At 51.0% G+C, this 26,524-nt stretch overlaps 1 protein-coding gene across 1 annotated transcript; it reads right to left on the reverse strand.

Moving 5' to 3' along the window:
* Nucleotides 1-1,231: 1,231 nt before the first annotated feature.
* Nucleotides 1,232-24,548, reverse strand: PLBD2 (phospholipase B domain containing 2). The gene is made up of 12 exons (XM_055322883.1): nt 24,230-24,548; nt 17,534-17,627; nt 14,359-14,517; nt 12,531-12,631; nt 12,115-12,329; nt 7,247-7,344; nt 4,750-4,910; nt 4,036-4,131; nt 3,735-3,806; nt 2,983-3,135; nt 2,326-2,488; nt 1,232-2,144 (listed from the first exon to the last, which is right to left on the reverse strand). Exons 1-12 carry the CDS (start codon nt 24,517-24,519, stop codon nt 1,977-1,979), a joined length of 1,770 nt encoding a protein of 589 aa, XP_055178858.1. The 5' UTR covers nt 24,520-24,548; the 3' UTR covers nt 1,232-1,976.
* Between the last annotated feature and the right edge of the window lie 1,976 nt (nt 24,549-26,524).

Raw genomic sequence — 26,524 nt, forward strand, 5'->3', positions numbered from 1 at the left:
AAGCAAGAGAGGAGGCCAAACGAGATTTAGGGGAAGGGCTGCCTCCCCTGGAGACAGAACCAACCCTCAACCCGAGAGGCAGATGAGGCTGGAGTTGTTCTGACATGAAGTCCTTCCTGATATCAGAATGATGTGATCACAGAACCACTGGGAGCAGAGTAGTGAGCCCCCCATCTCTGGGGGTATGTAAACTGACACTGGACACCCACTGGACTTGGAAGGAGTGAACTTGAAATGAATGTCACACAAACCCTCTCAGAACATCAAATGCAGTCTTCCACGGGGAACATGTGCTGAAGGTGGTGTAGCAAAGTAGAAGAGGGCCTGTCGGGTTCCTCAAGGCCTGGCGGGGCCACCACCACACCACCCACGACAGCCCAGAGTGATGCTTGAGACCCCTCAAGCCCCTCAGGACATGATGCAGATGCACACGGGCCTGCAGAGCCCCTACCCACCCCGACAGAGGGGCTGTGAGACTCAGGGGAGACTGCAAAACCTGCCCCACGCCCGCCTGAACGCAGCCCCAAGCACAGATTTCCAGCCAGGAGACAGACGTGTATTTTATAGGGGATGGCCTCAGAATTCTTCCTACGGGACAGAGTAGGACTGAAACAGTGTTCAGCTCAGGGAAACCTTCCCAGAACAGGATTGCTTCCAGCCTCGACTGTCCCACTTGATTCAGCACAAAACCCCCCAAAAAGGCAGGCAGACCCCTCTGACCACTATTAAGAGCCAAGGCGCCGAGGACTGGGGTTGACCAGCTGGCTAAGATCAGTTGGTGACAGATTCTGTTTCGTGTTGGCCTGTATCCCACAGTGGAACTTGGGAAAGTCTTGTTGGTTAACAAGGCCCTGGGATAGCACCCAGAGCAAAGTAGGTGCTCACTGAACATCTGGATGGACGGATATAGATGAATGAATAGGTAGACAGGTGGATGGATGAAAGAGAGATGTATAGATGGGTGGATGGAAAATGGATGGCTCTATGGATGGATGGGTGGATAAACAGACAGCTGGACGGGTGGGTGGGTGGATGGATGGGTGGAGAGACGGTTGGGTAGGTGGATGGATGACTGTGCAGATGGACAATGGGTGAGTTAGCAGGTGAATAAATGAATAGACAGAAGAATGGACAGGAGAATGCATGGGTAGATGGTGTAGAACCAAAGCCAGAGAGGAGAAAGGACCCAGCCCAGCCTTCCCTACTGCCCCAAAAAACACAGCACAGGGGCCACGGCCTCTCATTTAATGGCAGCACAGTCTGCAATTTGGTTCCTACAGCAGGGGAGCTGTGGGCACCACCCTGAGGCCAAGGGCAGGCCCAAGTTGGGGGGCAAGGGGCATGAGGCTGCAGCATAGGGGCTGACACTCTTGTCTACCCCCGAAGGCCCCTCTAGCCACAAGTCACCAGAAACTTTGGTTTTTGTTTGCTTTCAAGTTTCTGTCCTCAGGGAAGTTGCCCAGAAGGGGAAGCAAGGGGGCTGCTTCCTGAGGGAGCAGAGCGGCTAGGGCTGGGAGACAGGAGGACGGATGCCAACCGGAGGCAACACCCAGATCTCAGGGCTGAAACCCCCAAGTCCCAGAGCCACGGGCCGGAATGACACTGGAGGCAGGGACTGGAATGGTCCCCTCCTGCTCTCCCAGGGGTCCCAAGTCCCATCCAAGGACCCCTCCCAAACCCTCGAGAGGGGGCAGCATGAGGACAGGGCCCCAGCACAGGGGAGAGAGACAAGCAGAGTAGAGGAGAGAGGCAAGGAGCAGGGGCGGCATCCCCCCACTTAAGGGGAGCCAACGACTCAGTTTTGGGCCCCATTGGACTCCACATCCCAGCCAGGAGACGACCCAGACAAGAGGGAACCTGGCACACCCAGGTCCCAGACCTGGCAGGGAACAAGGCCCATGGAGGGGGCAGGCAGGAGGTCAGGGCGGCAGCCGGCAGATGGCCCTGCTGGGGGTCAGCAGCACAGAGGAGGCGGCTCAGTCCCACCAGATCTCAATGGGCAAGAACTTCCAGACGTCAGGCTGGCCCATGTGTAGCAGGCCGCTGAAAGGCGAGGAGCTCCACTGGAACGGGGGCACCTGGTCCCACGTTGGGCCACTGACCGCGATGATGTGAAAGGCCTTGGCCAGAGCCATGCTGGTCATCTGGGGGCCAGGGCAGAGGTCGCTGAGCCCAGCCCTAACTTTGACCCCACCCACAGCCCAATGCTGACCTTGCCCTTCCACCCTGCCATCTGCTCTGACCCAGCCTTCACCTCCTCCCGTCCCTGCTCCAGCCCAGATGGCATCCAAGCCCACCTGCTACCCCAAGGCCCCGGGGCAGCACCTTAACATCTATGCCCCCGTGGGAGCGCTGATGCAGGGCCTGGAAAGGGTAGGAGCCGTTGGCCGGGTTCAGGTCTGAGCGGGCCGAGATGGCATTCTCTGCGTTGGCCTGGGGGCTGCAGGCTTTGCACAGCGACAGGGGGTCGTGCAGGAAGTCATTGTACCTGGATGTAGGAAAGGAGGGGGCATCAGGCATGCCAGGAAGAGGAGGCCGAGCTCCCCAGGCCAGCAGCCCCAAATGGGCTTCTATCACCCTTCACCTCTTCATTCCATGCCCATCATCTCATCCGCTCAGGTGGCCCTTTCCCTGGGGCCCCCCATCCTGACCCAGGCGAGATGCCCCATCCTACCCCTGTATCGCATTTCTAGGGGCTCAGCCAGCCCTGGCTACGCACGCACATCAGTGTGACTGCTTGATGGATTTAGCATCTCCCACAGCCAGGGTGCTTGCTCCCTGCTTTGTCCCATTTCTCTGGTATTGAGTATGGTGCCCAGCACTGGGTGGCCCCTCAACAGATGGTCAGCACCCTCACCTGTAAATGTGGTTACAGTTCGCTGCCACCCTGTGATCCCTGGGCTTGCGACGAAGTTTACGCAGATGCCAGTAAAATGCACAGAAAGCTCTATGGGACTCGGGGCTCATGCTCCTCCAACATACCTCATAAGCCGGAGCATGGAGTCTAGGTCATGCACCAGTGACTGGTTCCGCCGGAAGATTCGGGCCCGGGGACTCCCATCATAGGAGAACCAGTCCCCGTACTGGGCCACCAGGGCCTGCAACCCACTGGCGTTGAACACACTCTCAAAGTACCTACAGAGAACAAGGATGGTCACTCACGATCTCTGTCCACGCGAGCAGTGGCTGGGGAGGTGGAGGGGCAGTCACAGCACAACATTATCACTGACAACTACGACAGGACAGCACAGGAACGTCTTCTGGTCATGTTGCAGGGGGTGGCTTGGGGGGGTGACCAAGCTCAGGCTCTGTGGTCCGAGAGACACGGGTTCAGATGCTGACTTCACCACTGAATAGCTGGGGAACGTGCCTCACGGAAGTCAGGCATTTGTTGGAGGCCTCAGTCTCCTCATCTGTGAAATGGGAGCAGGGACCATGGCCACCACTCAGTGGCTGTAAGATCAAACCTCTCACTCGGCAGAGCACAGTGAGCATCCAGAGGTGATGGCTGAGCAGCCCGGTTACAGCAGACGCAGTGGGGGAGCCACAGCCCCTGCTATGGGCACAGACCTGAGCTCCACAACCGTATCCCAAAACTGGCAGGGCTTTCCTGGCCACAGAAAGGCCAGGGTAGTTTCTTTGCTCTGTGGGTTGAAAAGATCCCGCGAGGAAGGATCTCTGACCAGTAGGGAAAGCTGAGCAGGGGAGAGGCAGGTATGGGGGTGGGGACATACGGTATGTTGTAGCTGGCCCAGTAGGTCTTCTGGTAGAGTTCTGAGGTCTTATCAGCCACCACCACCATGCCCCTGGGACCGAGAAGAGAGATGGGGCAAGACTGGTGAGAAAAGGGGCACCTGCGAGTACTGCCCTGATGACTCCCCACTGCCCAGAGGTAGATTATGTCCTGGATCTTTTGCCCCAGTCAGGGGCTGCCTCCCGCTCCCACCTGGCCTGCCTTTGAGTCATGTCTCCAGACCTTTGCCTAGGCAGTTCTCTCTGCCTGGAGCACCCTGCTCTCCTTCCCAGGGTACTCACGGGATCTGCTCCAGGATGGTGAGCACCCTGTTCCCAGGGCTAGGCCCACCAGGGACAAATGCCTTATAGTCCACGATCATCCACTGGTTGTTGTACCTGTCATGGCCAAGGAAGGAGGACTGAACACACCTTGCCACTGCCCCAGCTTCCCCATCCCCCAGTGCCCCATACCACCAGGAATCAAGGGAAAGGAGTGACATGGGGGTGGGGGGCGGTGTCCTGCCATCTGACTGTCACCCTGACACTGCAGCTTGACCTGGTATTCTCAGCTCTCATCATGCTGTCTGTCTGCTCCAGAGAAGTCTTTGGTTCTCTAGTGCTTACTGGAATAAGGGTCAATTCTGCCCAATGCTCTAAGACCTTCCCGTGTCTCTAGCTTACAGGGAGCCCATCTGCCATGCCCACCTGCTCAGACGGCCCTCGCCCTGTCTCCAGAGCCCTCAAATTCTAAATTCTCTTCCTGGCCTCCCTCTGGGGCCTTTCCCTGGTTGGAAGAACCTGCAGGGGAGATGTAAAGCCCCAGTTTCCCTAAGTATAAAACAAGGGAGAAGACTCTAAGACACCTTCCAACTCCAAAAAGAACCATGAGGGGGCTCGGCAAAGGGTGTGGGGTGTGCGGCTCTGGTGCCATGTCAGGTCCCTTGGGGTCTGACTGTTGAGGGGGGAAGTTGGTCCATTTCTTGGGTGAGGTCACAGTGCCAGGAGCCCACTCACGTGCCACTGTTGAATTTCTTGAAGATGTCTGCCCAGGAGTCCCCATCCAAGGCCAAGCGGTTGGCCACAACATTACGCACCCACTCCAGCACACAGTTCTTGGGCTGCACATACTTCCACAGGGCTGGGTTCCTGTTGCCGATGGTGGTTTCCAGGGTCACCTGTGGAAGGGCCGAGGGGGCGCTGCACTGAAGGGCCACCTGACTTACAGCTAGGGCATGCTGCCACCAAGTAGCACTGCTATATCAATCATGGTCCATACATTGGCCACAGTTCTTTAAAACCTCATGTGCTGGTTTGTGTGCATGTTCCTCACTGGTTCCCTGGTTGAGTGCTGAGGAGGATTCACAATCACGCATCCAGCTTTGCCCTGGGGACAGGCCCTGAGAGAGCCCGAGGTGCTGCTCCTATGGACCCAATCTCCCAACCAAGTTGGTCAGCTCTTTCCCTGGAGGGACAGCATCCCATTTCTACCCATTCCTTGCAGTTCTGGAGGGAAAGTCAGGCGGCTGGAGGCTATTAGCTTGGAATCTCACAACCCCCTTGGGAAAACCCAGCACGGCTATTAATGCTGCTTTTTACTGAAAGGTAAACTGAGGCCTGAAGAAGCTAAGACAGTGCCAAAGGTCACAGCTGGTAAGTGGATAGGTCAAGACTCGATCACCAGACTTCCAACTCTTAAATCAATGCTTGTTCCTTTATAACAGGATATTAGCATGCTTCCTCCTTTTTTATACAAAGCCCAAAAAACAGCTAAAAGATAGCAATAGCCATAAATGTGATATTTAAAAGAAGAATCTGGAAAGCAAGATTGAGAGGAACGCCCAGCTGGGAACACCTTCTTCCGCTCCCAGCCGTAGCTTCCTTGTCCCTCAACTGGCTGTCCTCAGCATCCAAAGCCACTGCCAGGATTCCAATCACCGTGGCCTAGAAAGCCCTGGAAGGCAGTCTCCCCTCTCAGGATGGGGGAGTTCTGGACCTGGGGTAGTACTCAGGGAGTCTGCAGACTTGGGAGTTGAAAATACCACCTCTTCATTCCCACCACCACCAAACTGAAACTCAGCATCTCTCTCCACTGTGAGCACGGGTGACACAACACTGTGACGTTTGTGGTACCCGAGACTGTCACCTACAGAAATCAGATGCATTCCCACCACACAACAGGGTCGCTTGCACCTATCTCAAAATATCATTTATGCTCCCCGTTCCTTTCCAATTATGGTAGTTAGCACACCCACTACCAGAGCTTACTTACTTAATAAGTTAACAAAACAAAACAAAAAAGTTAACGAAACAGCACATATATGATATTTAAAGGTTATTTACATAATATTTTGATAAACACATTTCAATATCACTGGTTTCCTTTATGATCCCATAGATCATTGGTTTATGCATTTACAATGGTTTATGCATTTAAAAATGTTATTCTGAGAAGGGGTTCATAGCCCCCTAAGACTGCCAAAGGAGTCTGTGGCACAAAAACAGAAGATCCTGATGGGGCGCCTGTGTGGCTCAGTTAAGCATCTGCCTTCGGCTTGGGTCATGGTCTCAGGGTCCTGGAATTGAGCCCCTCATGTTGGGCTCCCTGCTCCATGGGGAGCCTGTTTGTTTCTCCCTCTCCCTCTGCCTCTCCCCCCACTCATGCTCTCTGTCAAATAAATAAAATCTTAAAAAATAAAAGACCATGATGGAAAGTAAATTTCCTGCCAGGACACCTCCCAGGTAACCAGATGAAACCTTTTTAGTCGTCCTTCCCCAGACTGTCCCCTCCTTTCCCCAGACAGACTGCATTAAGGGGGATCCCCAGCCTACGACCTGGGACCTGGCCCTCTCACACCTCTTTCCACATTCAAGGGGAAAATAGCAGAAAAAGCAAGCGCCCCTTGTTGCCACTCCAGCAGGGAACTGGCACTTTCCGCTTGGAGGGTATTTTTTACAGCGATGTTTTTTCCTCCTCTGCATGTTGCAATCTCAGGGCTCAATGCCCTGGTGAGGGGTGCCAGGAACAGATTTCTAAACAAGTCTGGACCCCAGCCAGGAAAACCGATAAAAACAACACACTGTAAACAACATCTATTCAGAAAACTTGGCCCAGTTAGAGGGAATTTGAGGAAGGCAGGAGGGGAGGCAGGATGAGAAACAGCAAGGTCATGGTGGAGGGAGGGATGGCTTATGCTCAAGACATCCTAGCAAAATGGGGTCACTGAGGTCAAGAATATTGCAAAAGGGTCTCAAGACCAGCGACTGCTGAGGGCTGGCTCAGAATGCAGAGTCCCGGTGGGGGGGGGGGTGTGCAAGATTTGGCTGCCAGGGAGGGATTGGGTCTCCACTTGTAAGAAGCCACTCACCCCTCCCCTAATCCTGTGGTCCAAGTACCACAGCAGGAGAACAGGCCCCAGTGCAGATGGTGGTGGGGGCCACATCCACCCACCTGCCCAGAGCTGCCAGGTGACTGTAGCCCCAGAGAGAAAGGCGACACGGGAGGGACACTCACCAGCCCGCTGCCCATGATGTAGAAGTCATCACAGGAGAAGAGGGTGCCAGGGTAGGATGAGAAGACCAGCTTGTTGCCAGGAGCCAGGGGAGAGTTCTCTGTGGAGGGGAGAGTGAGCCCAACAAGGGGGGAGGGTGCAGGTCAGACAAGCCCACTTAGGGACCCCCGAGCCCCAACCCAAGAGCCAGAGTGTCCAGGTGGGGAGCAGCAGGCCTCATGGGGTGCCTCCATCTGTTCTGATATTTTAGCAAAACAGGACATTTGTGGTGTATGTGTGCACATGTGTGTGGTTGTGTGTGTGCAAAAAAGAAAGCTAGTAGCAAAAAAAAAAAGATATATACACATACATTTCTTTACAAACATATTCTGTTTGCTAAAATCTTTTTGGCCTTTTTTTTTTTTAAAGATTTTATTAAGTAATCTCTACACCCAATGTGGGGCTTGAAATCACAACCCAGAGATCAAGATTCACATGCTCCACTGAGCCAGGCAGGCAACCCTTCCCCTACTTTTTTTTTTTTTTAATCGAAAGATCTATCACAAAAAAAGATAATCCAGAGGGCAAAAAACAGAAGTCTGAGCACATGGGCTTTGTTTTTTCATTTTCCAGCTTTACTGAGGTATAACTGACAAATAAAAATTGTCTGTACTTAGGGTGCGCAGCGTGAGAATGTGACGCATGCACGCGCTCGTACTGTGAACTGATGAGCACCATCAAGCTAACAAGTGCACCCATCCCCTCACACAGTCACCATTTTTGTGTGTGGCGAGAGTGCTTGAGATCTCTCCTCCCTGAAGATTTCAAGTGTCACGACACTACTGTTAACTGTAATGCTCCACCTTAGGTCCCCAGAACCTACTTGAAGTCTGTGGCTTCACCCTCCTCCCCGCGCCCCCACCCCTGGCAACCACTGCTCTAGTCTCTGCTTCTAGGAGTTCCACTCTTTAAGATTCCCCGCAGAAGTGAGATCATACAGCACTTGTGCTTCTGTACCTGGTTTATTTCACTTCACATAATGCCCTCTGGGTTCAACCACGTTGTCAGAAACGGAAGGATTTCCTCCTTTTTTATGGCAGCTGTAAGGAGTTAAGTCCCCAGACTCAGAAGTTAAGTGTTGGTGGCACAAGGGGGGTGTGTAGGCTGGGTACAATCAAGGGCACCGTATGCCAGACCAGCACTTGTCAAGGGATGGGGTTCAGGTACAAGGGGTTCTGAGGCAGGTGTGAGGGTACCCGGAGGGACCACTGGAGCCACTTCCATGTAATTAACAAAGAAACAAACATTAAAAGGGCAAAGTCATAATTAAACAGCTGGAACTGGAGGGGAAAACCACCAACATGAATGGTCGTTCTCTGGGGGCAGGGGGCAGGGTGGGGTACAAGCAAGTTTTATTGCTTCTCTGTGCTCAACCATATTTTCTAATATTCTATAGTGAACACGCATTACTTAAGCACTTTGTTTTCATTACTAAAAAGTAGTAATTTTTAATTCACCTTCTGGAAGCCAGAAGGTGAAAATAGCCTAAACGTCCATCAATAATAACAGATAAACAAGTTGTCATCTATCCACACGATGGAATATTTAGCCATAAAAAGGAATGGAGGACTGACACTAATACAACGTGGATGAGCCCTGAAAACATTACACTAAGTGAAAGCTGCCGGTCACAAGAAAGCCACTACTGTACGATTCCATTCACATGAAACGTCTAGAATGGGCAGATCTGGATGGCTCAGTAGTTGAGTGTCTGCCTTTGGCTCAGGTCCTGATCCCGGGGTCCTGGGATCAACTCCTGCACTGGGATCCCTGCAGGGGGCCTGCTTCTCCCTCTGCCTGTGTCTCTCATGAATAAATAAAATCTTAAAAAAAAAAAAAAAAAAGAATGGCAGATCCACAGGGAGAGAAAAGGCAGATCGCTGGTTGCCAGGGGCTGGTGGGAAAGGGAAAGGGGAGGGACTGCTGACAAGGGGTGTCCTTCCAGGGTGATGAAGATACTTTGGAACTAGACACAGGTGGTGGATGCATGGCATCAGGGATGTCCTAAATGCCCCTGAATAGTTCGCTTGAAAATGGTTCACTTTATGTTATGTGAATTTCAATTCCACAAAATAAATAAACCGATAAGTAGATCAACCACCGGAATTTTTTTTTCCAATTACCAGAAATTTTAAAATATTAGTGCAGGTTTTATTTTCTTCTAAAACAGGCAAAACTAACCTAACAGAAAGGAAACTTGAAGAGGGGTTGCCTAAATAATAACTACAAAGGGCACAGGGACCCTGCCTGCAGGGTGGAAATGTTCTCTGGCATTACTGAGTGGTGGGTTTGTCCAGACCCACCAATATATACATCCTACATGTGTTTAAGCTGTCCATCAGTAAAGTTCATACAAAAAAAAAAAAAACCCTCAGCCCAGGATACCATTTATCACCCATAAGAATGGCAAAAATTGAAATGAACCATAACATCCAGTGCTGGCAAGGTTGAGGGGAAAGCTAACACATGCTCATAGACTCGTGGACAAGTGTAAAATGGCCCAGCCACTTTTGGAGGTAATTAGGCTATATGTATTCAGAGACTAAAGTATTTAACTACGCCTATCTTTTTTTTTTTTTTTAAGTAGGCTCCACACTGAGTGTGGAGCCCAATGCTGGGGTTCAACTTACAACCCCAAGATGAAAACCTGGGCTGAAATCAGGAGTCGATGCTCAATCAACTGAGCTACCCAGGTGCAACTAGTAATGCCCATCCTTTTTTTTTTTTTTAAGATTTTATTTATTTATTTATTTGAAAGAGAGAGAGAGAGAGAGAGAGAGAGAGAACAAGTGAAGGAAGGACCAGAAGGAGAGGGACAAGCAGACCCTGCACTTAGGTGCAGAGACTGACATGGGGCTCAATCTCACAACCCTGAGATCATGACCTGAGCCAAAATCAAGAGTCAGATGCTTAACTGACTGAGCCATCCAGGCACTTCTACTTATGCCCATCTTTTAATCCAGCATTTTCACTTGGGGGCGCACTTGTCTTGCCGCACCATCGTCTGAAGCTCCAAAGACTCAGCCGGACATCCTCAATTGAGAACTAGTTAAAAGTTTAACATCAGCTGTTAAAAGGTAGACTGAACATGGTAATATCCAAAATCCTATATGGTATGATCTTACTTACGTTTAAAAGAAACCCAGAAAGCAAAATGTTCAGGGTGGCGAAGGTGGATATGCATCATTGTCCATTTACCAAAATCCATACTATTCAGAGTGAACCTGAATGTAGATTATGGGCATTGGTAGATCAGTTGTAACAAACGTACCACACCAATGCAACATGTTCATAATAGGAGAAAGGAGCAGGAAGGTATATGAGAACTCTGTATCATCTACCCAATTTATCTGTAAACCTGGATATTGTCTAAAAAGTAAAACCTATTAACTAAAAAAATATGGATCGTGTATACACAATATAAGTCAACCCCCAAAATCTAGATGGATCCAAACCAAAACGGCAACAGGTATCCTCTTAGGAAGGGTCTGGAATTTGGAAGAGGGTATCACAAGAGATCTATTTCTTCATTCACTACTAGAATTCGTGTCCATAAGAATGTATTCACATATTACTAACATAATAAACATCAGTGGAAACAAACGGGAAAATAAGGTACATTTTAGTCTACGGAAAAAAAAAACAAAAAACAAATATTCACAGAAATTACCTCCTGTGGGCTATGGAGTATTCAAGTGATTTGGGGCTCAAACTCAAAACCCCGAGATCAAGAGTTGCATGTTCTACTGACTGAGCCAGCCAGGCACTCCCTTGCATAGGATTTTTTTTTCAGGAGATACTACACTGTTCATGAATCCATCACAATGACCATGATCGATCTATGGGTACAAACAACAACATGGATGAACCTCACAGGCATTATGCTAAGTGAGAGAAGTCAGACACAAGCGAGCACATGCTGTATGTTTCTACATACAGAACATTCAAAATCAGGCTCATCTATGCTGTAAGGGGTCAGAGGGAGGTTATGCTGGGGTAGAGATAAGTGCCTGGAAAGGGACCTGAGAGCAGCTTCTGGGGGCTAGGAATGTCCCATTTCTCAGTCTGGGTGTTGTGCACAGATGTGTGCAATCTACAAAGACTCCAGCTATACAAGTACAATGTGCACACTTCTCTGGATACATGTCAACTCCGAAATTTACTTAAGTTAATGGGCATTAGATTGTTTCCAAACCATTACTGTAGTTGACATCCTTGTACACCATCTCTGTGCGGAAGCCGAAATGTTTCTCTAGGGATAGATCTGGGCCAAGAATTGCTGGACCACGAGAGTGACAGATTTTGAATCTCATCAGATACCGGCTAGGTTCTTCCTCAAAGTGGCAGCGCCAACAGAATGTTGTGTCAGTTTCAGTCAGCCATTGAGAGGCCTTCCGCACTGCCCTGCCCAGATGTCAGGAGAATGAGCGGGAGCTACCCAGCTGCCCCAACACCCAGCTGAAAGCCACCCCCAGACATGCAGATGAGGCCACCCTCGGTCAGCCAGCTCACCCCGGCTGGCTGCAGAAGCATCAGTGGCCCAGCCAAGATCAGCCAGGCCTGGCCCAAACTAACAAGACTATCCAGCTGACCCACAGACACGAGAGCAAAAACAAATGGCTGTGCTTTTACGCTTCTGTTGTCTTAAAAGTGGGAGTGATCTGTCATGCACCAAGAGGTAACTGGTGTACCTTGTGAAAAGGAGCTAACAGAAAACAAAAATGTTAAAAGTGAGATGGACTCCTAGGGCACAGCGTGTACAGGGCCGAGGTCCACACCTCCTGGTGCCACACGCACGCTCACACACACAGATACACCCACATCCACCCACCTTGGGGGTCTTCCCGGAACTGGAACCAGTACTTCTTGATGATCCGCAGCATGTTCTGGTAGGAGCTCCAGGTGTTGTGGGCAATCAGGAGGTCACTCTGGCCGGGCAACAGCTTGATGAGGGCAGAGCAGGAGCCAGAGCCCATAACGTGCTTGGTCTTGGTCTTATTCAGGGCTGGCTCTAAGTCTCCCAGGTCCCCAGAGAGCTGCAACAGGCTGAGGAGGGCAGGGGTGCCGGAGGGTTACCATGCCAGCCTGCTGGGAGTGCATTCACATACCCCTTTCACAGAGGATGAAGCTGAGGCCCTGGAAGGCTGGGCCAGGAGGCAGCAGAATGGGTACTAGAACCCAGGTCTGTCTGATGGTAAGATGCACGGCCCTCTCCCCTACCCTGTCCGCTCCGGGAGTGGCACTTACAGGAACCCCAAGGGTTTGATGGTAAACCTCCCAGTTGGAAAGGTCATACTGCCTTCATAGCTGTCCTCGAGGCCTTTCAGCTGCAGGAGGGTCAGCCGCACCTAGGGGGAGGGGCAGATGGGGTGAGGCCTCCCCACCCCGGGCTCATGCCTTCTCCTGTAATGGGAGGGGCTCTGGCCTGGGGATCCAGATAGGGCAGGAGTGGCCCAGGTGCATCCCCCAGGATCCAGACAGCCCTGACCACCCCTTCCCCAGCACCCACCCTCTCTCTTGCCATCACTTAGTTAACTATATGTTTCTGCCCTCTGCCAACCTAAATCACCCCTACTTAAGAGCCCAGCTCAATGTCACCTCCTCCAGAAAGCCTCCCAGCCAGCCCTGACCCACTGTCAACTGCTCTTTAATCTGAGCTTAACTAGTGGCTGTGCTGCTGCCTCAGGGCACAGGTCTCATTAGCTAACTTCTCCCCACTATCACTGTCACTGTCACTGTTCTCTAACTAGGGATCATCACTGTGTACCCTATAGGGCCTTGGTCAGCGCTGAGTATATACCAGGCACTTCGTGAGCATCTGCTAGAGGGATGGATGGATGGACAAGAGGATGGACAGTCAGGCAGCACTGAGCATGGCTGCTAAGATACATAGAAGGGAAGAAAGGACTGAGAAGTAATCATCCAGGTGGATGGCAGGGTGGTCAGAAGGACAGATGTCCAGGCAGTGGCACAGGCTAGATGCACAGACAGGACAAGACAGATCCATTCTCTCATCTATATGTATTCAACAAACATTTACATATAAAGCACCTACTATGTGTCAGCTCTCGTGTTGGGCGCCAGGGATACTATGGTGTGCAAAGCAGATGTGATCCCTGCCTTGTCCTCGTGGGCTCAAGTCTAGTTGAAGACAGACTCTAAATCCCTTACTAGAGCATCACAGGAAAATATGGGGACAGGACAGAGGTGAGGCGTGGGAGGTAAACCAGGCAGAGGGGGAAAAGGAAGCGCTCTAGGCAGAGGAGCAGATCGTAAGTCCTGAGGCAAGAGGTAACAGAGGTAACAAACACATCTTGTTCCAGAAAGCAGGAAGTCAGGGAGGCTAGACTATAGAGCGAGGAGGTCAGCAAGAGCCAAAGCTGGGGATGGAGAGGGTGCAAAGGAGTGTGGGCATCATCCCCAGGGACCAGGGTGGCCCCTGGTGGGGAGAATGAGTGGCCATGATGAGACTGACACTTCAAGGTGCTTCGAAGGCTGACGGCTGGGAGGGAAGGTAGGGAATGAAGCAGATAAAGTGGCTGGTCCGAGTGGGCTGGGCAAGTGAGTGGGAAGAAGTGCAGGGGGGAGGTGAACAGGTGGATAGATGGTGGGCAGGGAGATGGACAGGCAACCACATGGGGTACGTCAATGGTTGGGGGGTGGGAGAACCAAGAACTGGCCTAAGATGGGAGGGGAGTGGCAGATGGGAGAGTAGAAGATGGGTAAGCCTGTGTGTGGTGCATGTGCTAACAAACTACCTGTGGATGGATGGATGGATGGATGGATGGATGGATGGATGGATAGGTAAGAGGGAAGGGGGGGTGGAGGGAGGGGGAGGGGAATGAATGGAAGATGGAGAGACAGGTGGGTAGGTGGGTAGATGGAGAGGAGAGAGGGAAGGGGGGAGGGAGAGGATGAATGGAAGATAGATGGATGGGTGGGTGGGTGGGTGGATGAAGAAGGGAGGGAGAGAGAGAGGCCTGGCAAAGAGGGTGGGAGACGGGCAGGCCAGCCAGCTGGAAGGGGAGCAGCCCCAGCCTGCTGTGCCCCTCAGAGCACAGGGGGCCACACGCACCTGATGCCAGTACGCAGAGTCCTTGTTCATCTCTATTGCCTCCTGCATCCAGTCCAGGTTGGTCTCCAGGAATCTCCTGAGCCTCTCGCAGTAGCTGACTTCGTACTCAAAGGGGCCACAATAATTCACCACGGTGTTCATCCAGTGCATGTAGATGAGCTGTGGGGGCGGGGGGGGGGCAGGTGGGCAAGGGCAGGGGCGGGGTCACCAGGCTGCTCTCCTCGCTGTGGGCTCCACTGGCCCCCGACTCACCCCTACACAGGCCTCCAAGAAGCATGGTGCCCTGCAAGGCCCCCTCCGCGCCTCAGTTCCCACTGGCTCTCCTCCCCTAGAGGGCTAGTCACCCATCCGTCTCCCATCCCATCAGGGCCTGAAGCTTCTAGATGTCCCCCTCCTTTGAAAGCCCTCATTCAAAGTCTGTTCTAGACTGCGTCTCCTCTGTTACTGGAGACCTAAAAGATATGGGTGTATTTAGTCAATCAACTAACCACCCCTTTCGTGCCCCTACTATGTGCTATCCTCAGCTCCAAGGACATAGCAGTTAACTCACAAGTGAGTTCACATGGGCAAGTGAAGGCCAGTTCAACCAGCCCTCAAGAAGCCATCCACACGTCCCTGACCCGATGTGACATGAACAAGCCTGGGCTAGCCTGCTGGCAAGTTAAACACTACATCAGCCCTGCCACCCCAGCTGACAGAGGGCCAGTCCCCAGGTATATGAATGAGGCCACTCTAAGCCAACCAGCTGCCCTAGCTGACCTGCCAGGATAAACCCAGCTAAGATCAGCCAGGCCTGGCCTGGAATCCCCAGTCCACCCACAGCTGACATTCCAGCTGGGGGAAGAAAGTCCCCTAGCTCATTGCCCAGAGTTCCCATGAATGGCATGCTGCATGGACACATTCAAACCTCACGGCAACTCTGTAAGGAAAGTGCTCTATCACCATTTCCGTGTCAGAGCTGAAGACGCTGAGGCACGGGCAGATGATTACCTTACCCAAGGCCATCTGGGTAATGAATCACAGTGTCAAGATCTGAACCCTGGAAAGGTGTGGATTTGTAATGTCCCAAAGCGTGGACCTCACTGTGCCAAGCTTGGCGGGGTAAGTTCCAGCTACACCCCTCACCACACTGGAAACATTCCCAAGACACATGGGTCAACGAGGGGATTGTGGCGGCACCCTGTACCCCGAGACGGACTGCTTGGGGACCCCTTGCTCCATTGCCATCTCCATGAAATACATCCAAATTCTACTCCACCCTGGAAGCCTTAGTAAGATGCCACCTCCTCCGTGCAGCTGTCCACTACTTCCGGAAGCATTTCCCAAGTGCCTGTCCTACATCAGGCTCTGGCCTGGGTGCAGGGGACACAGCTGGGGACAGGACATAATCACCACTCACAAGAAGCTCCTGGGCCAGGGGGAAGGCGGCAAAGCAAGAACCGTTAGTAACAGAGACTCTGGTCGGCCAGAGCTGGCGTTGAATGCTGGCTCCTCTGCTGACTGGCTGTGCAACCCCAGGTAAGTAACTTCGCCTCTCTGAGTCTCAGTGGGGTGGCCACACTTCCATCGGCAGCCTATAGGGCCCCTGAAAGATGGAATCTCGTCCCGTCCCATTCACTGCACTTCAAACAGCACCAGCCTGGCCTAGTGTCTGAGCAGCTCCCCAGACACTGAGGTCCCAAAAGGACGTCCCAAACTACTGCTGGGTGTCAGAATGAGGAGCAAGAGTTTTATAAAGGGGTGTCCCCTGTGTGCAGCCATCTGCCATGCACACTTCCCCCCTCACCAGCCAGGATCCAGGATGTGTCCATGCTGCTTATTCCTCCCCAAAGCTCTAGCATAGGGCACTTTGCATATGACCCATCTGGGTCCTCATTCACTGGTCAGTGGCACTTGGCTGTTCCCACTCTGGGGCTACTGCTCTAAGCACCTTAGGCTCATCCTCAGGTCATTCGGAGGGTATCAGGAACGGGGCCACTGGGCCCTAGGGTTTGTGCGGGCTCAATTCTATTATTGCTAAATGATTTTCCCAAGTGGGTGTCCCACCTCCCCTCATGCTGCAGGAGACGGGCTCTCACTGCAAAGTCTCACCCCCTTCTGATGTGGGCTGACTTCCCAAATTTATATCACTTTTATAAAGTCCCAAGTAGAGCAAAATCGTGTGTTGTCGGAGGATTTGGCATGTGTTATAAAACTAGTTTAACAAAAGTAAGAGAGTGGAAGTAATTCAAGTGTCCGTCCACTGACAGATGGATAAATAAAATGTGACCTGTCCACACAATACAGTATTATTTGGCCACAAAAAGGACTGTAGTACTGACACACTCTAGAACGTGGATCAATCTCGAAAACACAATGCTGAGTAAAAGAAGCCAGACACAAAAGACCACCCACTCATACGAAATGTTAAGAATAAGCAAACCCATGGAGGCAGAAGGCAGATTAATGGTTGCTGGGGGACGGGGTGAGGGAAAGAAGGGAGGTATGGGGTTTCTTTCTGGGGTGATGAGAATGTTCTGGAATTAGGTAGTGGTGATGGTTGCACAACCCTATGAATATACTAAAAACCACTGAATTATACATTCAAAAATAGTGAGTTTGGGGCACCTGGATGGCTCAGTGATTGAGTGGTCTGCCTTCAGCTCAGGTTGTGATCGCGGGGTCCTGGGATCGAGTCCCACATCAGGCTTTCTGCAGGGAGCCTGCTTCTCCCTCTGCCTATGTCTCTGCCTCTCTGTGTGTGTCTGATGAGTAAATAAATAAAATCTTAAAAAATAAATAAATAAAATAAAATAAGTTTTATTGCATGGGAATTATATCTCAATATAAATGAATGAATGAATGGAAGTCACATTTAGGGTGATGGCGCCTCTGGGGGCAGGGGTTAGAAAGGGGGTCTCAGAGGGATCAGTAACATTCTACGTTTTGGTCTGGATATTCTTTTATTGCTGTGCTTCGTGACTTGGAACATGGTATACATCCTTTATATGCATCAAATAGTACGTAGCCTAAGTTTTTAAAGAATGCACATGAGCTTGCTCCTCAATTTGTGGAGGGCTGGGGGTGGGGGCATGGGGGCCCACTCGGCAGGCACCTCACCTCAGAACCCTTCAAAGCATCCTGGCAGGTACACTGTGTGGGGTAGGAGCCCCAGGTTCCCCCACATGGCCCTTACCTCCTCAGACACAGCAGCCTCCACCACGCCCGCCGCATAGGCCTGTAGGCTGTCATTATACTGGCCGTTCGTGCGCAGCTCCAGAAAGGCCCACCTAGATGGGTAGGAAAGGGGACACCTGGTCAGCACAGGGGCAAACGCAAAACCAGCCCTCGGCTGGGCACACAGCCATCTCCGGTGTTAAATCATTAAAAACATAGTGAAGAACTGTCATTCATGGGAATGGCCATCTGTTTTTGTGCACTCGGCAGGCTAAATCCCTAAAAGGGGAGCTGCTGGGTCAAAGGGCACATGTATTTTTAGTTTTAATAAGCATTGACAAACAGCAGCCCCCCAAAAGCTGTGCCAATCCATGTCCCGGCCCTGACAAACACACCAGCCAGTGTCAACTGAGGGCTTCCTCTGTGCCAGATGCTGTTCTAGTCACTTCTTGTTTACTAAGTCATTCAATCCTCATGGCAATCCTATAATCCTCCCAGGTAGGCACCGTTATTCCCCATAGAACAGGTGCGGAGGGAATCGAGGCCAAGTTCCATGACTGCTGGAAGCCTGCACTACTGCCCAATCCTCCCTATCAGTACCCTCAGTTGTGAAACTTTGTGGTCCTACCAATGGCTGAGTCCTTCCCTGCTCCACTGATTTGGGCTCAGCCGTGTCATATGACTTGCTTTGGCTAATGGAATACAGATAGAGACCGTGTGCCCGTTATAAGATTAGCCTTCAATAGGCCTCCTTTGTTGCTATTTGCCCTCCTATGCCTCTGCTACTGCCACTGCAACATGCCCCAGCCAGCCCACTGCTCCCAGGAGCATGACAGAAACATGGAGCAGACCAGGTCTGCAGACTCATAGCATGAAGCAGAGCTGCCCTGGCTGCCCCATGGATCCATGAGGATAAATGGTTATTTCTGGAGCCAGTGGGTTTGGTGGGTGGTTTGTTACACAACACTGTGGCCCAACACTAACCAATACATTTGCCAAAGATTACAGGGCCAGCAAAGGGCAGAGCTGGGATTCAATTCCAGGCAGGATGGCTCCCGCTCCTTCTGGGAAGCAGCACTTCCCATGCATCCATGCCACCTGAAGACCTTGTCTGGAAGCAGACTCTGATCAGGAGGTCTGGGGCAGGGCCTGAGACCCTGTATTTCTAACCAGCGCCCAGGTGATGCCAACGCTGCCGCTGCCAGCCTGCAACCACGCTGGGCTAGAGACTACTTCGCCACCATGTGCATATTCCTGTCTGCCCACTCTCTCGCTTGAAATGATTCCTATTGATCTTTTTCATCTTTGCCAAGGCAATGGTTGAAAAATGCCATCACGTTGTTTTAATAATAATCCTTTAATTAGTTAAATTACACTTGTTTTTATTTTTTCAATTTATTTAATTAATTTTTAAAGAAGGCTCCATGCCCAGCATGGGGCTTGAACTCATGACCCCATGATTAAGGCCAGAGCTGAGATCAAGAGCCAGACACTTAACTGACTGAGCCACTCAGGCACCCCTACACTTGTTTTTAAATTTTTATTGGTCATTTACAGTTCTTTGGCTCAAGTGCTTTATTCACTTTTCTCCACTGTGTTTATCTTTTCTTATTGATTTATGAAGTTCTCTATGTACACATTAGCCCTTTGCTTGTCACTAATATTGAAAATGTTTGTATTTTAATTGATTTTTTGCTTTTGTTTTTGCCATATAGAGGTTTCCAGTTTTTACGCAACCAAATCTATCCATCTTTGGTTCTGGATTTCATCCTTGCTCCAAGGACATAAAATTATTCACCCAGGTGGCTTCCATAACTCGAGGAGAAACCAGTGTTAAGGCAATTTCTTTTTCTTTCTTTCTTTCTTTTTTTAAAGGTTGCATTTATTTATTTGATAGAGAAAGAGCATGAGCAGGGAAGAGAGAGAGAAGAAGACTCCCTGCTGAGCAGGGAGCCTGACGTGGGAGAGGCTTAACTGACTGAGCCACCCAAGTGCGCCTCTTAAGGCAATTTCTACTAAGAAAACGAGGGGCAATAGGAAGACACCAATGAGATCATGAAGAGCCTCCAAAACAAGGCAGAGCCAGGCTCAGCCAGGATAGTCTCGTGGGGAGCTGGCTAACACGGCACCGGAGAGCTCCAAGGCAAGAACAGCTCTGGCCTAGAGAAGACTCTGGAGAAGAAAAGATGATCAAACATGCTCACCTGATACTTTTGGCAAGCAAGCCACTTTGAGAGTCCACTGGGTGCCAGACATCCAAAGGTGTGCAAAAGTGAATGACATTCAGGCCTGGCCTTCCCATAGCTATTGCGGGGGTGGCGGGTGCCTGGGGTTGGGGTGCCAGAATGTAAGCAGATAATGACATAACATGCCAACTGCTATGATGAGAAAGGGGTGTCATATGCTGACAAGATGTCAGAGATAACATTAAAAAAAAAAAAAAGATCAGGGGCACCTGGGTGGCTCAGTGGTTAAGCATCTGCCTTTGGCTCAGGTGGTGATCCCGGGGTCCTGGGATCCAGTCCTGAATCAGGGAGTCTGCAGTTCCGCAGGGAGCCTGCTTCTGCCTCTGTCTGTGTCTCTGTCTCTCTCTGTGTGTCTCTCAGGTATAAACAAAATCTTTAAAAAAAAAAAAAAAAAGATTAGAGAAGAATAAACGATTGACTCAGGATAACCCTGTGTGTGAAAAGCATTTTATGCAAGCACGCATGCATGCATACCTATGCTCACACATATGCATGCACACTTAGGTCTATTTATGCATAGAAAGTTCTGGAAGAAAGAGCTAACAGTGATTATATATGGGGGGACTTACCTCACACATCCTACCTAAGCCAGTGGGATCTTTTTAACCAAGTTAATTATTTGTATAATAAAGCCAATAACATAAGAGACTTGAAGGAGGAAGAGTAAAAAGTGATACTAACTCCTTCACCCCCACCCCCAGCCCCTGCCACTGCCCACCCTCATCTCCTTGTATGCTGCCTTGTTCCAAAGGGGTAATTTCATTTAGATGGGTTTTATTTACTTTGCCTGAGGCCTCAGAAGATCCAAATAGATGAATTTCCACCTATCTTTCCAGAACACTTTGGGTGGGAGATGTTCCCATTCAAGGGGTTTTGTTCTAAGCTACCAGACTTCAATGCTGGAGCCTCTGAAGGCTCTAAGGATCCCTCTGTGGCTTCAGACCCTAAGCCAAATCAAAAGATTTACCACCACCTCCCCAGGGTTGTCACCATCCTCACCACAGAGATAAGGCAGGCTAAGATGTGAGCCTAGATCTTTCAGTAAACCTGAAACTCTGCTCCATACTACCTGGCCCTTCCAGCCTCGGGGTCCCCGTCTGTAAAATGGGGAGGCTTGAACTCACGCAAATGGTGTCTAGATTCCTTCACGCTGTGCAGATTGACAGCTTTGAGAAACTCTATCCCAATCCCTGATTAAAAGAAAACCACTGACAAGCATTTCTAAAGTTAAATGTATTCATTAGACTGCTCTCTACTAAAGAACACGTCCTTCCTGCTTACTTGGTTCTAAAATAGTTGATCTCTTATGAGATAAAATTGACAGAGGTCAATAAACGCTGTTCTGTTTTTAATGCACTCACTTGACAAAAATAAAAAGTTGGCGGCACTAATCTGTTTTTCCAATCTTTGTTTTTTCTTTCTGGAAAGTCTATGGGCCACACTGTGATTTTATGTCTCATGGGTGCCTATTGCCTGACGACGTCTCCAGGGTCTGAAGAGGCCATGTCCGAGAAAAATCAGACCACTGCTGTGTGATGAGCACTCACAAACCTCCCCCAGCTCCACACCATGCTTCAGGGTACCGTGCTGTGCACCCCAGACACCCTACCCTACCTTATCTGTGGCTACCACTCTTTCCTTGGTTTTTTTTTTTTTTTAAAGATTTTTTTATTTTATTTATTCATAGAGACAGAGAGAGAGAGAGAGGCAGAGACACAGGCAGAGGAAGAAGCAGGCACCACACAGAGCCCGACGTGGGACTCGATCCCGGGTCTCCAGGATCACGCCCCGGGCTGCAGGCGGCGCTAAACCGCTGCGCCACCGGGGCTACCCTCTTTCCTTGGTTTTGATGGGATGTTTACCTTTCCTGACTTCCAAGAACAGCTGGATGGTATTTATGCATTTTACTGAGCTGGGTTTCTCTGGTTACTTGGTGTATCTGAGTTGGTTCTATGCTTCTTAACAGGGTAATTCCCTCTTATTGGTACCCACTTCCCTTTCCAACTTCATGGTGATTTGTGATTCGTGTCTGGCAGCAGGTGAGGGGGTCAGGGAAGGAGGAAAGGGTAGGGCTGGAAGGTTCAGCCTCCTTGGTACCAAGGCCACAGCCATCCTACTGCAGGCTCTGCCTCCTGGGGCACGTCTGATGCCCAAGCACCAAATCCTAAATGTTTCAGGCCTTACAGCGAGTCATCACCCGTCCAAGGTCAGACACAGCACAACTGAAAGAGGACAGGTTATGCGGGGAAGAGGACATGGAATTTATCCTGACAGTCCCAGGATCCCCCATGGCGAACTGTGGGGGACGGAAGGAGGAGAGACCCCCAACTCCAGGTATACAGAAGAGTCAAATCCCTGGCCTCCACTCTGAAAAATAAGAGTCACCGACGGTTCAGAGGTTCTGCTGATCAGGGACCAGGAAACCTCAGATGCCTTTCTTTCATCCTATCCCTGAGTTCTAAGAGGTCGATCTCTCTCTCTCTCTCTCTTTTTTTTAAGATTTTATTTATTTATTTATGAGACACACACAGAGAGAGGCAGAGAGAGAAGCGGAGCCTGATGCGGGGCTCGATCCTATGACCCTGGGATCATGCCCTGAGCCAAAGGCACACGCTCAACTACTGAGCCACCCAGCTGCCCCTAAGAGGTCGATCTTAAGGGCCTCAGTTTCCCTGCTTCCAAAATGGGGGCTTCTGATCCATTCTCCCTAGAGCACAGCCCCCAGGGCTAAACGGGCAGACTGGACAGATAGAATGCTAGAAAGAGGACGTGAGAGGGATAAGCGTGGAAGAGACCTGGGCTCTTGTCTCAGGCCTCAGTTTCCCCAACTGTAAAATGGGGGCAGAAGACACCTGCTCCTTTTTCTTTCACTCATTCCTTCATTCAGTTAACAAACAGAGGTGCTTTCTGTAATCCCAGTGAATTTCCCTCCAAGCCTCACCTTGAGGAGAAAAAATAGGTTTAGAGGGGCGAAGTGATCTGCCCAAGGTCACATAGAGAAAGAGCTGGACCACAAAGAGCTTTCCATCCAGCACGATCAAGGAAGTCTTCTCTCCACTTTGGTTTTCCATAATTTGGAGCAAAACAGCGCTGTGGGGGCCTCCTGGGGACAAGGACCTCTCCCCATGCTGGGCCTCACCTCTGTGCCTCCTTCCCAGCTAGCATACAGGCTGAGATTTGTCATGCCCTCTTGGCTTTGCTAAGCAGAGCCAAAACCATGTGTGAGTCAGCAGAGAATGGGTCACCAGATTTCAGAGCTACAGAGCCACAGAGCTCTAGTTCCCTCCATGGACACTAGCCCACCCTGTGGCCTCCTCTCCCTGGGAGCCTTCCCAGATTAGCCCTGTCCAGCTCCTGTGTCTACAGCAGATCCCCTCCTCACAATCTCCCCAACCCCCATCTCCGTCTCTCTGATCCCCTCCCAAGTACCACAAAGCATCAAAAATGGGGGTGTCCTTGGTGTCCTGTATCTCCCCAACACCTGCAGGAATTAATGCATGCCAGGCAAATGGATGGGAGCAGTGGGAGGGTGGTAGGAGGGGACTGAGGGTTTACTAAGATGGCCAACACAGCCTTGATCCAGGGCCTGAGCCCCGCTGACAAGGCTTTAGGCTAGATTTCGCCCGCACCCACTGAGTCAGGTTATCTTCTGGCACTCTCTGTCTCCGCCCCCCCCCCCCCCCATTGAATCAAGACCCATCTTGCTCAGCTCTGTCCCCAGGGCCAAGTGCAACAGGTTAGCGAATGAATGGGCACAAGGCCCTGGGACGGGGCCTGAGAAGGGTACCAGTCCATCTCCCAGCCAGAGCACATCCTCAAAATCTGAGCCACAGACAGGGCAATGGGAGCCCGGACAGGCAGGGGAGTCAGAACAACAGCCTGATCCCCAGCGATGAGGCCAGCGATCACCACTACCGAGGACGACGGAGCACTTGGCTCCATGCTCACTAACCAGCCAAATAACTTTCCCCTGGACTGGGAGGGAGGAGAGAAAGGAGGTGCAGACCCCAAGCAAAAATACCATGTGGGTCTACGTGAGTTCAGGGACCCTGGTTTTTTGTGCTGGCCTAGAACCCAGGCTCAGAAGCTGCCCTGGTTCTGGAATAGGCAGGGGTTGGCACCTACGGGGTAAGCCACAATCAGGGAAGTGAGAGTCTCTCTTTAGAAGAGCTGTCAACAGCCTTTGGCCCCAGGGGAGGCGTGGGTGGGGTGGGGTGGGGTGGGGAGTGCTCCGGCCGATCCGGAGGGAGGCAGTGGGGCCTGCGCGGCCGGGATGCGGCCTGTCCCCCTGGCTAGGGCGAGGCGCTGGTCCCCCTGGGCCGAGGGATGCTGCGCTGGCCCCCACCCAACCCGGGCCCCGGGCCGGAGGGCCGCGCCGCAGCCTCGGAGGCGGGAAACTGACCTGGAGGGAGCCGGGGGCACCCCCGGGGCAGCGAGGCGAGCCGGCGCCCGAGCCCCCCCAGCCTTACCCGGTGTCGCGGATGGCGTTGGTGAGGTTGGCCCAGGCCACGGCGTCCGGGTGGAGGCCATCCACCAGTTGGAACTGGCCGGTCTGGGGGTCCAGGCGCACCGAGCGGCTGCGGGAGGCGGGCGGGACCGGCCCGCTGGGCCCCCACTGGCGCCCCGAGATCGGGGTCGCGCCCGTCAGGCCGCTCAGGAGCAGCCCGACCAGCAGGGCCAGCACCAGGGCCAGCGCCAGCGCCCGCGTCAGCGCCCGGGCCAGGCGGCCGCCGGGGGAGCCGTACAGCGGGGCCACCATCACCGCGCCGAGCCGCGCGCCGCAGCCGGCTCACGTGACCACCCTCCGCCGCGGCGGGGGCGGGGCGGGGGCGGGGCGGGGGCGGGGCCGGCGGCCCGGGGCGGGGCCGGGCCGGCGGGGGCGGGGCTCGCGCGAGCCCTTCCGGGGTGGGCGGGGCCCGGCTTAAAGGGCCAGCCGCGCCGCCTGCGCAACCTGCTTGGCGCACCTCGCCCCCAACTGCCGATTCTTCAAACTGTCAAACCTTGAGGAAAGATGCAAGCGTGGTAAACACCCGTGCGCCTGCCATCTATTGCTAATAGCTTGCTATATTTACTTAATTGAGCCAGGATCCACTCCTCACACCACACACAAATATAAACTGAATGATGAGCATCTAAATGCAAAAAATGAAAATGCAAATATAGAAGAAAATGTAGGTGGATTTCTCCGTAACTTGTGTGTGGGAAAAGGCCGTCTAGCTATGACTTAAAATTCGGGTGTCATAAAAGATTAATACAGTTGACTACATAAAATCTCCTGTAACTTTTGCATGTGGAAAAAACACCTATAAGCAAAGACAAAAAGACAACAGAGTAGGAGAAAATATTTACGACATATATCACAAATAAAAGGCCGGTATCATTAACATACGAAGAACTCTTTCCATTTGAGGAGGGGAAATGTGAAAAACAAAAAAAATGGACAAAGAAATATGAACGGACAATTCACGAAAAAAAGATCTAAAATCATCCTTAAACTTATGGAAAATGCTCACTGTTGGCCATAAGAGAAATGCAAATTATAGCTACATTGTGGAAAAAATCTCACAGAAGTATACAGCAGAAGTTTTGAGCATGTGTAAAAACTGGTGAGATTGGAATAAGGTATGTAATTTTGTTGAAAGCAGGGTGTTAATGTCAGTTTTCTGACTTTGATCATTATATTTTGGTTATGTAGGATGTTTTGGGGGTTTTTTTCAAGATTTTATTTATTGGGATCCCTGGGTGGCGCAGCGGTTTGGCGCCTGCCTTTGGCTCAGGGCGCGATCCTGGAGACCCGGGATCGAATCCCACTTCGGGCTCCTGGTGCATGGAGCCTGCTTCTCCCTCTGCCTGTGTCTCTGCCTCTCTCTCTCTGTGACTATCATAAATAAATAAAATTTAAAAAAAAAGATTTTATTTATTTACTCATCAGACACACACAGAGAGGCAGAGACATAGGCAGAGGGAGAAGCAGGCTCCCTGCAGGGAGCCGGATGCAGGACTCGATCCCAGGACCCCGGGATCCCGACCTGAGCCAAAGACAGACACTCAACCACTGAGCCACCCAGGTGTCCTCATGATGTAGGATGTTATCTTTGGGAGAAGCTGGATAAAGACTGCCCAGAAACTGTACTACTTTTCAAGAAACTTTAAAAAAAAAATGACTTCTCACCCATCAGATTAGAAAACATTTAGAAGCTTGACAACATACTCTCTTGATGATCCTGGGGAAATATATATACATACATGGCCGGTAGGTATGCTAAATGGAGAAGAAATAGGTAGTGTCTCAAACAGCAGCATTATTTATAATTTTAAAATATTGGAAACACCCTAATGCCCATACATAGGAGATTCACTGAGGAGCTGGATCAGCCCCACAATGGAGTACTACACGGTTGTTAAAAAAAAAAAAAAGAATAAGGAAGTTTTCTATAAACCGGTTTGGAGTGATTACTAAGATATAATGTTTATTGAAAAAACTAAAGTGCAAAAAAGTATATATAGCACTCTATATTTTGTGAAAGAAAGGGAAATAAAATGTACTTGAATCTTCTAATTTTTGCAAAGGAAACACAGGTGGGATAAACCCAAAACTAATGATATTAGTTCCCCAAGGAGGTGGGCAAGAAAGGGGTGGGAGCATGACGAGAGAGAATGACATGTCTATGAGGATATCTTTTTGTAGTTTCCTTTTTTTAAATTCCAGTATAATTAACATACAGCATTCTCTTTTTGTATAGTTTTGACTTTTGGAAATGTGT

Source organism: Nyctereutes procyonoides, unplaced genomic scaffold (assembly GCF_905146905.1).
Source record: "Nyctereutes procyonoides isolate TBG_1078 unplaced genomic scaffold, NYPRO_anot_genome, whole genome shotgun sequence".
Lineage (NCBI taxonomy): Eukaryota > Metazoa > Chordata > Mammalia > Carnivora > Canidae > Nyctereutes > Nyctereutes procyonoides.